The sequence below is a fragment of the Vicia villosa genome, linkage group LG6, assembly GCF_029867415.1.
Source record: "Vicia villosa cultivar HV-30 ecotype Madison, WI linkage group LG6, Vvil1.0, whole genome shotgun sequence".
Lineage (NCBI taxonomy): Eukaryota > Viridiplantae > Streptophyta > Magnoliopsida > Fabales > Fabaceae > Vicia > Vicia villosa.
Window position 1 is genome coordinate 137,858,858 of NC_081185.1, and position 13,579 is coordinate 137,872,436.

The 13,579-nt window shown below is 31.4% G+C and overlaps 1 protein-coding gene across 1 annotated transcript; it reads right to left on the reverse strand.

Moving 5' to 3' along the window:
- Window positions 1-1,297: 1,297 nt before the first annotated feature.
- On the reverse strand, window positions 1,298-3,088 carry LOC131610192 (gibberellin receptor GID1B-like). Its single transcript, XM_058882076.1, has 2 exons — window positions 2,822-3,088; window positions 1,298-2,589 (listed from the first exon to the last, which is right to left on the reverse strand). The coding sequence occupies exons 1-2, from the start codon at window positions 2,858-2,860 to the stop codon at window positions 1,588-1,590; spliced, it is 1,041 nt and encodes a 346-aa protein (XP_058738059.1). The 5' UTR covers window positions 2,861-3,088; the 3' UTR covers window positions 1,298-1,587.
- Window positions 3,089-13,579: the final 10,491 nt, after the last annotated feature.

Consider the following 13,579-nt stretch of genomic DNA (forward strand, 5'->3'; position numbering starts at 1 on the left):
GTTCTAGTGATTATGATTATTTCATCTGTGTATAAAAGAAATACAATTAATTAATTTTTTTTTCAAAAAATAAATATTTTTTAATTATAATTAAATTTATAATTAATTATTTTTTTAATTAAATATTTAGCAAACATAAATAACAGCAAAATTAAGTTGTGTTAGCTACTTAAAAAATTGTCAAAATTTAAATCTACAAAAGAAATTAGAGGAATCTTACTTTTATTTTTTTTTAATGTAACTAGAATGAAAAGAGGGGTGGTAAACCAGAGAATAAAGTAAATTCTTCATCTTTTTTACCACTAGTGCACTAGTACTACCTTTTACTTCTATTATATACATTTTCTGATGATTCAGATGCTAAAGATGATATAGGCATGCTTTATATTTTGGAAGGTCCTAACGACAAAAAATAAAAAGAGTGACACTTTTAGAATAGTAAGGAAAAAACAAAAGGTTAAACTTTTTCTACTTTTTTAGTCAAATGGACAAGTCATTCCAAAATTTACTTATTTAACCTTGTCCTATATCATAGGCCTCCCACCCTAAACCCTTTTCATTTTATTCTTCAACTTTTTTGTTGTTTTAGGCTTTCACTCCACCTCTATTAGCTCCTTAAATTAATGATTATAATTTTAACTCTTAAAACGAATAAGTGTGTGGTTCTGTGGTGAAAAAAATTAATTTTGATTGAATTGATTATATAAAATTGATTCTGGATAAAAGTGAGTTGAACAACAAATTCTAGTGTAAAAATTACCTTTGATCAAAAGCTACAAATCTTAGCTTCAAGTAGAATCAATTTTAAAAAACATAGTCAATTCTGCTCGAGATCAACCAAACACGTCAAAATCAATTCTAGACGTCCAAATCAATTATAGATGTCTCGACTATGAAACCAAACATAGACAACAAGTGTATAATTGTGTATTTGATTTTATGTTTTGAGAACTACTATTAACGAAAATATCTTAACCCAAATGTTTTAGGGTCTTAATTTTCCTTAATTATGAAATACAAAAAAGTAACCCCACGCCCAACTTTTTCCACAATTATCATGATACTACAAACATAACAAAATCCAAGCAATAGTGCAACACTATTTTAGACACAAGAAAATAAAATTGTTCAATTGGAACTATAGCACAATACAACAGATACAATCAAGCCATTGGCTTCTATCAAAAGAAGAATCCAATCCAACTAAAAAACAAAAGCAAACATCCAACACAAACTATATAATAATATAACTATATATATTTATATTTATATCATACATTCATAATAGGTTGGAATATTCTCCATGTAATAACCTTCACTAATTAGCACTACAAGAGGAAAATACAATCCCCAAATACAAAACCATCAATCAATTTTCAATACCTAATGTTCAATCTCATCTCTTAAATTAACCACCATACATGTTATAATAATAGTTAGTAATGCTTCATAATTCTATAAGTACACACCATTACACTACTAAGTTGTAATAAAAAAAAAGTACAAACACTAAAAAAAACATAATAACCCAAATGAAAAATTGAACCTTTTGTTAAGTAAGGGTAAGGTTTAGTAGTAATAGTAGTATTAACAATTAGGATTAACAAAGTTCTTGATCTCCTCCATAAGGCAATAGAAATGATCATTATTAGGCAAGAAGTAAAAACCAATAGTAGCCTCCTTAAGGTAAAGAAGTTTAACCTCTTGACCAAACTTCCTCAAACCTTCCACATAAGCCAATTGCCAATCTTGCAAAAGATCCAAACCAGCAACACAAACAAGACTTTTGGGAAAGTGGTTAAGTCCTTTTAGATTCTTTACCCCTTTAGAGCCAAACGGGTTACAAGCTGGATGGTCTCTATCTTCACCTTCTGGTAAAAAAGCTCTCCAATACCAATCACGGTCTTGCAATCTAACAAAGTACTTTCCATCTAATCTAATCTCAGAATCTGTTCTCTTTTCACCACCAAACAATGGATGAAGAAGAATGTTCCCCAAAACATCGATTTTCTCCTCAGAGGCTTTCACTGCTACGTGATGAACTATATTCCCACCTGAACTATCACCCGCCATATAAACATGGACATTCTTTTCCACCCCACTTTGAAGCCATTTTCTCGATTTCACCCATTTGAGTGCATTCCAACCGTCTTCATAACAACATGGAAACCGATGCTCCGGGGAGCGTCGGTAATTAACCGAAACAACCGCGGCTTTACAGAGGCTTACCAGTCTTCTGCAAAACGTGTCGTAGATTGCACTGTTTGCTGATGAATGAGAGAAGCTTCCTCCATGGAAGAATATTATAACAGGAACAATCTCTGTTGTGCTCAATGGCTTCTCTAAATCTATAACACCCCATTGAGATTCATTCACCGAAGACGGTAGATAAACTCGATTGAATAGACCGGTGTTTCGATCTACATGATCGAATGAGAATACCCCGTCGACGGGAACCGCGTTTGCCGGCACTTTCCTGTCGAGAAACTCTGCTAAATCTCGGTTGAATGTTCCATCTGCTCGTCGGAGAAGATTGTAAGCAAGCTTGAAATTTGAAATTAGTACATAGGTATTCAAAGGAACAACACTCTGCAAAAACACAAAAAAAAAAAAATTAGGAAAATTACAGAAATATTACATGATCCCAACACAAAAAACAGAAATAAAGAAGAAAACAGACCATTGGAACCAGTAAGGATTAGGAAATACTAAACTATAGGTAAAATTTAGAAGTTTCTTTAAAACAAAACAGGAAAAGAAGAAAGGGGTTGAAAATATATGAGAGATGGAAGATTAAGAAGTAGAGTAAGATGATGATTACCCTGGATTCACTGGGGCTGATTTGATTAGTACCCGTCATGGTTATGGGGAAAAATGGAAGAAGGGAAACATAGATGGAGAAAAAGAAGAGTGAGAGAGATTATGATGGTGAGTGAGTATTGTATTGTGGGAAGTGTGTGTAATAAATGAAGGATTGAGTAAAGAAGAAGAAGTGTACAGGACTGTATATGAAACAAAAGAGAACAGAGGTAGATTAGCTTATTAGTAGTAGCTTAGAGAGAGAAAAATAGAGAGAGAGTCAAATGACGAAGACGATAGACACGACAAACTGGGCGGCCGATTTTAACTGTTTAGATGGGTCCCGCCATTTATTCTTTATTTTTTTATATATAAGAAATGTGAAAAGTTATTGGTTTATTTTTGGAAGAAATATGAATGGGTGAAGTACCTCAGCTGACACTTGTTAGTTGGATCAAGAGAGCTATCCATTCCCAGTAGGGAAGAAATGAAGGAGAGAGTGTGTCTAACCTCTTAAATTTCTTTTATACTTTTACTTTTATATTTTTATATTTTTAATTTAATTAATATTTTGACTATTTACAATGATAAAAAAAATTTATCACTTTACTTAAAAGAATTGTTAATATTTTTTATAAATAGATATAATTAATTAATTAAATTTAAATTAAAAAAATCAATTAATTAAATTAAAAATCTTATTTATCATAAGGACATTATATTACTTTTTAAAATATACAACATTTCTCTCTTTTCTATTTCATCTCTTTTTCACTTAAACCAATCAATATTCAATATATACTTTATTTTTCATATTTTTCTTTCCTCTTACAAAATTACACTCTTATCTATTTCTCTCTTCATAATTTCTCTTTTAAACCAAACACAGAGAGATAAAAAATAAGGAGATGAATGGAGGAAAAAAAAAGAATCCAAAGTGATAGTGAAAATAAGTTTGATGAATAAATTTATGAATGGTAATTATAAATTAATTTGAGTTTCACTTAAATGTTTATTTGTGTGATGATTTTTTATAAAATGTTGAATAAGATATCTATAAATTTATAAAATAAATATATATATTCTAGGCCAATTAGAAAGATCTCGGATGGCGTAAGCCGACCTTATCGACCCTAATCTGTAATTTGACAAAGGTTTGACTCCTTTCGAAATATTCCTAATCAACGGAGATAATTATTTTTATGATCACAAGAGATCTCAACTGTAAAGCACACCCAATAGCCATCTGCAAAGAATAGTGAGCAAGTAGTTAGTTCGTTATTTTCCTCTTTATAAATAGAGTAGGCGCCAAATCGAGGTAATGGTTTTCAGACACAATTTCATTTCACTCTTATTTTGCATATATTGACTTGAGTGTTGTAGTGTTAATCTTGTAGGTTCCCCACTCCACCGTATCAATGGATGCTGAACAAAGTGGTTAGCATCGTTTTACAGCAAAACTCATGCACTATTGAAGAAAGGCTTCAACGTCTTAAAGAAAGTGTCTATAACACTCCTTCCATGAGAATATCGTTCAAGAAGTTTTTTTAAGAAAGAATCGTGCTACCGTCCCAATTCCATTGTTCAACATTTTTAAAGAGTTTGTTAAGCTGTCAAGCTTGGAATTTAAGAAAGTTATCTCTCTTTGAAGATGATAAACAATGCGCAAAAGTTTCTTTTTTTCATTCTCCAGATCAACAATGATCTTTCTTTGTTCTTCTATTCTCTTAAGACTTTCTTCACACCTGTCACAGGTATCCTTGTAATACACATTCAGGTCTTTATAGATATCTTTCTCATCACAAAATTCTACTTCATCTACCCATCTTTTAGAAAGAGCCATTATCATCTTGGCAGTTTCAGGAGTAGACTCATCTTCTGACTCATCATCAAACCAAGATACATTCAATCCCTTTTTCGAATTCTTGAGATAGGTTGGACATTCTGGTCTAATGTTACCAAATCCTTCACATTAATAACATTGAACGTTTTTGCTTTGATTGGACTTTTCTTCAAGTCTGGTATTATTTTGAGAATCATTATCATTCTTGATGTCAGATGAGATGTTCTTGACATTTGGTCATCCTCTTCTATCCATTATCTTCAGAATTTTATTGAATTGCTTCCCAAGTAACACAATGGTATTGGACAGTCCTTCCTCAGTATCTAAATCAGCTTGACCTATTTCATTTTCAGTATTGAATATAAAGGTTATGCCTTTGTTCTTTTTCTCAGAATTGTCACTAATAGCCAATTCAAAAGTTTGAAGTGAGCCAACAAGTTCATCAACCTTCATGATGCTGATGTCATGAGCATCTTCAATGGTTGTCACCTTCATGTCAAATTTCTTAGGTAGAGACCTAAAGATTTTTCTTACAAGTTTTTCTTCTGACATCTTCTCTCCCAAGGCACTAGATCCATTTACAATTTCAAGAATCTTCGTATGATATTGCTGGATAGTCTCATTATCATTCATCTTCAATTTTTCAAACTTGGAAGTGAGAAGATAAAGCCTAGACATATTTACCTTAGATGTGCCTTCATAAGTTGTCCTGAGGATTTCCCAAGCATCCTTGGATACATTACAAGTGTTAATCAACTTGAAAATATTACTCCCTCTGATCCCATTTATAAGAAAATATTCTCTTTCTAGATACATTGAATAAATAATGTATTTGGACAACATATTGTCCGGATACATTACTTATTCAATGTATCTAAAAAGAGAATCTTTTCTTATAAATGGGACAGGAGGTAGTATTGACTACTCCATTTAATAAAGCATTCAGAGCCTTGAAGTTCCCAAGAGAAGATTTATCATCCTTATCATACCAATCTTTTTCAGGTTTTAAGGAAACATTCCATTCTTTGTCTTTATTAACAGGATGCTCCCATCCTTTTAAAACAACCTTTCAAGCTTTGTTGTCCATGGATTTTAGTAAATCCACGATTCTGACTTTCCACCAGTCATAATTAGAATCATCAAACAAATGTGATATGTTGTTGTATCCTTCTTCTTTATCCATAGTACCAGAAACATTCTCCCTAGAGCTCACCCAGTAAACATAACAAGGTGTCTGCTCTGATGCCAATTAAAATTTTGACACTTACCCAATATATGTCAAGACAGTTGTCCTAACAACACACAATGTTAAGACAGATGTTTTAACATCTGCTAACTTACAACACAATTATTAAAACTGAATACTAAATGGAGAATGATAAATAACACAGTGAATTTTTAACCCAATTCAGTGCAATAACACCTAATTTGGGGGCTACCGAGCTAGGAAAGAAATCCACTATTAGTAGTACTAGTTCAAAGCCTAAACAGTCTCATTTACAACTTATCTCCTAATCCCTACCCGGTGCAACTTCTACCTAGAATTCAACATCTAGATATGAGAATTCGACATCCCACTTCCAATCACCATAGTTATAAACACAACCATATAACCAGTGATCAGAGGAACCAAATAGAAAGATCACAGTTTCAAAATAACAAAATACTTAGTCTTGCTTCACAACTTCAACTAAGAATAATATTTGATCTTGCCTAAAAACTTTGACCAAGAACAATACTCAACTTTTTTGCTTAAAAGCTTCAAGAGTGAGAACACACGTCCACCTCAATGTATCATCAGACGATACATGAGTGACACAAAGAACAAAACACAAAAAAAACTTAAAGGACTCCCAAAACACCAACCCTTATTTTACGCACGCGGTTTCTATTTGTGAATATTAGAAAAACTAGGTTTACTCAGTCCTTATCTATAAACTCTTGCAGTATGGGCTCGAACTCTGAAATAAATCCAATCATCTCCTTTATGAAAACAGCTGCAAGATCTTCACACAAAATAGGAACAAATCAAATCAAATATTAGTTTTCTAAATAAATCTCAAAGATTCTTTTTCTAAAAATCAAAATAAACCTGCATTTGTCCCATACATTCCTTGATTGTCCGCACCTGTAATGAGTATCTGAATATTCCAGATTCTCATGTTTTTCAATCAAATCTTTCAAGGATAAAAACCAGTATGAACTGTCAGGATGTTCTTGTGTAGGATGTCATAACATCTGGAAGAACATTTGTCAAAACACCTAACAACTGAACATGTTATGACAGTAGGACAAGATGTTTCAACATCTTGCTCAACATCAGTTCAGAACCATGTTTTAGCAAAATTATGCCAATCACAAAACCATGGAACTGACACTATTCTAAATGGCCTGGGTAAGAGTGGGTAAAAGGGCAGAGTAAAAAGAATTTTCACTGGTTCAGCATGGCGCACTTAGCCCCACAAGTTGCGCTTAGCGCTATCAGACCGCGCTCAGCGAGAGCAGGTCTGAGCTGAAACTCAAATATGCACCTAAATTTCATGTTTTTCCTCCACTTTCACCAACATTATCTATACTACTTAAATGCAAAGCTGTTAAAAATTTAAGAAGTTGGGTTGTTTCCTAACAAGCGCTTGCTTTACGTCGTTAGCTCAACGCCTTTATTTAGTAGACGCTCCTTCTTGGTGCTTCCTTTTGCTTGTCTAGTCGCTCCTTCACCTGAAGTTACTCTTAATTAACACTTAAGCAAACGTTATACAAAACAAGTATATATACAATGTAGACAAATGTATAAAGCTTCAAAATATAAAAACTGTTGTGATGCTTTTAATATCTAAGCACTAATCCAAGACAACAACACCATTTTGTTTTTGTGGTAAAGCAGCAAACAAAAGTAAGTTTTTTTATCGTCTCCATAGGGATTAACAAACTGATCCTCAAACAAGCTTGAAAAACTGACATTAGCGAAATATGTCTTTTCCTTTTTTCGCACTTAAGGTTTTAAGGTATATTAAAAAATTATTCACCTTGACTACAAACTGATTATGGTGTCAATTTGACCACCGACCACCTTGTAGCTCTCTCCAAAGCTCGAATCGTTCTTCAACAAATTTGATCAAGTCCAAGCAATGGTTGAACCTTGCTTGACAATGATTTGGTGAACATATTTGTTGATTTATCTTATGAGTAAACTCTTTGAACCTGAATCTAATTTGACTATATCATTTCCTTATAAAGTGTAAATGAATGCTGATGTGTTTTGTCCACTTTAAATGTCACAATTTATCTTTACATATTATTGAGTAGTATCTAACTCCTCAATCATGCCTTTTAACATATAAATTCCTTGATCTCTTCAAGAAGGGCAATATATTTTTTGTACTAACATATAATGCGAACAATGATTGTTGATTGGCCTTCTAACTTATAGTTATCCCAAACAACATAAATACAAAACCTGGTAGACATTTTATGTTGTCCAAATTACCAACATAGTATAAATTTATAAAACCCTCTAATGTGTATTACTCTTGAGTTTGCTTTTTGTAATTTAAACCACCCTCTAGCTAACCATTCAAATACCTCGATACTTACTTCAAAGCTACCCAATGAACTAGGCCATGATTTTTTATAAACCGAATTACTATGCTATTTGCATATGCTAAATTCAATCTACGACAAACCATACCTTGCATAATGCTTCCAACACTACTTCCATATGGAGTAATCTACATTGTCTTCTTCTCTTCCTCATGACATTGCTTAACCGAAAGCTTTGTGTGATGACCCCAAGGAATGTTGATGGTTTTAGCATCTTATATTCTAAACTTCCCACCACTTCTTTAAGTAACTATATTGAGATAAGAATAATTCACTCTTTTTGCGGATTCTCACAATATCAATACCCACGATTATTTTAGTATCATTGGATCTTTCATGTAAAATTCAGCATTTAAAGTCTCCTTGAGCTTATCTATATACATTTCTAGAGCATGCCATTAAAATATCATCAAAATATAGAAGGATGTAGAGAATTATTTTCTCATTCTTCTTAAATATGTATACACAATTGTCATAATTACTTCTTACAAAATCATGTTTAAGAAGAATTTCATCCAACCGATTATACCACTATCTTAGACTTTTTTTTCAAATCATAAAAAGATTTATTCAACAAACATACCTTAGAATTAACTTCTACAAGAACTTTAGGTTGTTCCTTGTAGATTGTCTTTTCAAGGTCTCGATGTAAGAAAGTTGTTTTGACGTCCTACTAACTCGAGATTATATTAATTAACATTTGTCATAAGTACCCTTATAGAATATCTTTTTATCATAGGTGAAAATATTTCATTATAATAAATTCCCTCAACCTGAATAAAACCATTTTCTACAAGTCTTGCCTTAAACCTTGGTTCTTAAATTCCTAGAATATCTTCCTTCTTCTTGAAGATACACATGTATTCAACCATCCTTTGCATATTATGTATTCTCACAAGCTACCAAGTACGACTATTCATGAGTAAATATATCTCATCATTTACCGCCATCAACCATCTTTGACTATATTTTTTCTTTTGACTGCTTCTATGGAGGTGTTTATTTTCAAGTCTTACATCCTTTCACTCACATTCAAAGCATGACAAACAAAATTAGCATAATTGTACCTTTGAGGTGGTACAATCTTTATCCTAACTCTATCAAGAGCCAACTTATAATTGGGATACATTATATGTTTCCCTTCAATAGTAATGGAAATAGGAGTCTCATTTACCTCATCATATCTACTCTTATTAGTAGAACCTCCATATCCTATTGATTCATTTTTTACCATAGTTTATGATTCTTTAACCTCAAAGTATTTGCTCTTCATCCCATAAGAGTCTCATAAATAGTAACACCCCTGGAGTATTTAATATACCTGAGGTACATAATTTGGATCTTGAGAAGACTATTCCAACAAATTGAACAAGTATCTCTATGGGCTAAAATAATTTAGACGCATATGGTATATCGTCTCAGTGAATATTTGATAGAGGATGGATATAAAAATAACTCATTTTTTCTTTTATTTTTATGAAAAAATTGGAAAAGAATTCTCTATAATCCTTACCTATGTGGATGTCATAAATATTAACGGAACTCCTAAAAAACTTCCAGAATCTATAAAGTGCTTAAAGACAGTGTTTGAGATGAAGAAATTAGGAAATACAAAGTTAGGTTTAGGTTTATAAATTAAGTATTTGGACACTAGAATATTTGCATGTCAAAAAATTTATATAGAAAAAGTGTTAAAATGTTTTATACAAACAAATCTCACCCGATCTCTACCCCAATGGTTGTTAGATCATTGGATATGGAGAAATATCATTTTAAACCTCGAGAAAAGGATCAAAACTACTTGGTTCTAAAGTAAAATATATCATTGTGATTGGAAAAAATTATGTATCTTGCTAAGTATACACTTCCTGAGATATCATTTGTTTCCAATCTATTAGTAAGATATAGTTTTTCACCGAGACGAAGATATTGGAATAAAATGAAACATATATACTTTGATGTCTTAAGGGTACAATAAACATGAGTTTGTTTTATTCCAAACTATCTAAATCAGGATTAAGAGGCTATGCATATGTAAGTTACTTGTTATATCCTCATAATGGTAGATCACAAATAATTTGGTTAATAGTAGTTTACCCCCCTGTAATATGAGCGTACTTCGATTTACCCCCTCACAATTGCCAAAGGGGGGTGAATTACTATTAACCCCAAATAATTACTTGTTTACTTGTCTTGATACAACTATTTCATGGAGATTTGTGAAACAAACCTTAGCAGCAACTTCGTCAAATCATGAAGAACTCTTAGCACTACATGTCGCAGGCAGGGAATTTGTTTGGTCGAGATATCTATGTTGGATTTCTAATTCTCAATACTTTATTAGTCCATACTCAATTCAAGATGAAATAGAAAGTGGAAGCGTACCTTTAGGATCCATGAAATTCCAATGAGAAAATGGCGATCTTGATAGAAAATGACCTTCTAATTGTAGATTCCTTAATTTCTTAGCTTCTCTTCGAATGGGATAGAGAGAAAAATATTCTATGATATTTTCTTGTTTTTTTTACAACTGGGGACCATAAGCCCTTATTTATAAGAATCACATGCCCTTTCATGAAGAGTCATGTTTATTCAAGTTTAAAATCTCATGCCCGTCCATAAAGGGTTATGATTATTCAAGTTTTCTTATTCCAATTTTATCCATCACAAAAATAAGACTTTTGGTATCTACACAATATTTTTCATGACAATTACATCCTTAGCCGTAAACCTTACATTAAATAGATTACTCTAATTTGACTAATTACATAATGGTCCTAACACATTAATTTATTACATGTATGATCCAAAAAATTCTAACAATCTCCCACTGGTCATATATGGATCCTTATAAATGTGTTAAACCTTATGAGCTCAAAAATTTCCATCATAAACATTGGACATATCCTCATCTCGTCCATTAATTACAGCAATATATAGGACCAAAGCGATTTTCATTATATCAGTCATAATTAAACTCATCAATGATCACACATATAAATACAACTAAATGACATAGATTAATCATGAAATGTGTAGCATGAAAATCACATGAAGGTGATCAATACATGTCAATTTTTAACTGGTCCTCCTTAATTTAATAAAATTAATATTATCATACAAAATGCAATGAACTGAATAACCAAACTTTATTTCTAATCAGAATGTAATACAAATATATGAGTATGTATATATACTATCAAATATTGAACATAACTGATTAACAATGACTAACTCCCACTAAACCAACGAATCTTCTAATTGTATAACACCCATGTGAGTAATTTGCTCATGAAAGACTTTGGGTGGAAACCCCTTTGTCATAGGATTTGCTATCATGAATTTTGTCCTTAAATGTTCTATGAAATTTTTTCCACTTTGTACTCTTTCCTTTTACCCTTTCATTTAGAGGTACTTGCCAAGTGAGCAGTCTCTGGTCTATATTGTTTCATGCTCTCTTCTTCTTGTAAACAATATGAAATGATGTTCTTAAGAGACCACATCGCCTCTTGACAAATTTATTTATCTTAAATTTTGATCATATTGTGCAGGAAGAGATATTAATACCAAATGCATGAGTAAGTCATCTAGCAACTCAAACTTTTGTGCCTTAAGTTTTTTTTAAGAAATATTAGACATTTCCATAATATACTCTCTTATGTTTCCTTTGCCTTTATACTTTATAAAAATCATACTTTGAAGAAGTGTACTTGTTTCTGTCTTATTGCTTTTAGCAAAGCATTTTTTAATTTCAACAAGAAAATCTTTGGAACTTGTTATATCTTCATATATATAGTACCCCTAAATGTCTCTGGAATATCACGTTTTGTGATCATAAGACTGATGCGATTGGAGCAATTTCACTTCTCAAATTATTTTCTTTCATTAGAGGGGTACTGGAGTCTGTAGGAGAAAGAGTTGTTTTATATTTAATGCAATGTCAGGATCCATGCAACCAAGAACAATTAAAATATTCTCCTTCCAATCCTTAAAATTGGCACCATTAAGAACCATAACTGACGATTTGAAATCAATTATAAATAAGCTTAAATAATATATGTTCAAATAATTTCACAACCCATCTCAAGATATATAGTGCACTATCAATATCAAGTATTTGGACAATAATATTAATTGCTAGTAATACTCTTGTTATAGTGACCCAACATTGATAATAAAACATGTCAAATAATAAACTCTTCTTTGGATTGATTTATCATTCACATGTGAAGTCTTAAAATTATCACATATTTATCATTACAAGTGTGCATATAATCATGTCAAATATCAATTTTTCTTTGGACAAACTAATACTCACGTAGAAACATATGCACACTAACATTTAATATTTCTTATAAATAATCTCCATAAAAGAGGTCACTTTGGTGACTTTTTATTTTTATCAACTCATCTAAAATATTAAATCATGGGTTAATGAACTTTTTGGTCTCTTTAAATATTCCAGATTTCGTTTTTAGTCCCTCTAAAAATTTCCTTCAAAGAATATTCCCTCTAAAATTTTCCATCCACACTTTTAGTCCCTCGTACTAACGTCCGTTAACAGCGCTGACGTGTCACTGCCAGTGTGGCAAAGATGTTGACATGGATGCCACGTGGCATTTGGTCCCCATTTTATATTTTTTATATAAATTTAATTTATAACGACAGAAATTCCGTCGCAAAATCCGTCACAAACATGAACATCATATAATAACCCAGAATTTGTAGCTAATTCCTAGCTAATTTGCAACCAATTCCTAATTCAAATACATTATTTTTATGACCTAGAATTTGTTTTTTTTTCATAATTTTTTACAAGAAATCTTATCACATTATAAGGATATCTCTCACAAAAACTTAATTTTTTTACTTTAGATGAATTAAATATGAATTTTTTTATGAGTTGATTTTCTTTAAAACGGAAATAAGGAAAACGATAGCATATGATTGATTTTTTAGCTAATATGTCAGCATCTTTTCCACGCTGGCCGTGTGGAAATCAAAAGCGAATTGCCACCTTTCTTTTATCATTGTCAAATTTAAAATCGATATTGTTTCAATAAAATTTAAATTAATCACATATTATCAATTTAAAAATAAATACTAAACTAAACACACATGTATTTAAACTATATGTGTGTGTTCATTTTAATTTGTTCTTAAAAAGACGTAAAACTCTACAAATGAACAATTGTAAAATGGAGAAAAAATATAATTTTATTTAGAATGATTCAATATATTAAAAAAATTATTTTCTAAATTTTCTTGCTTTCAACAAATAATTACTTATTCGATAGTTTATTTGATCTTTATTAACAAATAAAACTAACATAAATT

Coding starts and splice junctions, on each gene's coding strand:
- LOC131610192 (XM_058882076.1), bottom strand. CDS start 2,860: ATGACGGGTACTAATCAAATCAGCCCCAGTGAATCCAGG. Junction 2,590..2,821: donor TCAGCCCCAGTGAATCCAGG/GTAATCATCATC, acceptor GTGTTTTTGCAG/AGTGTTGTTCCTTTGAATAC.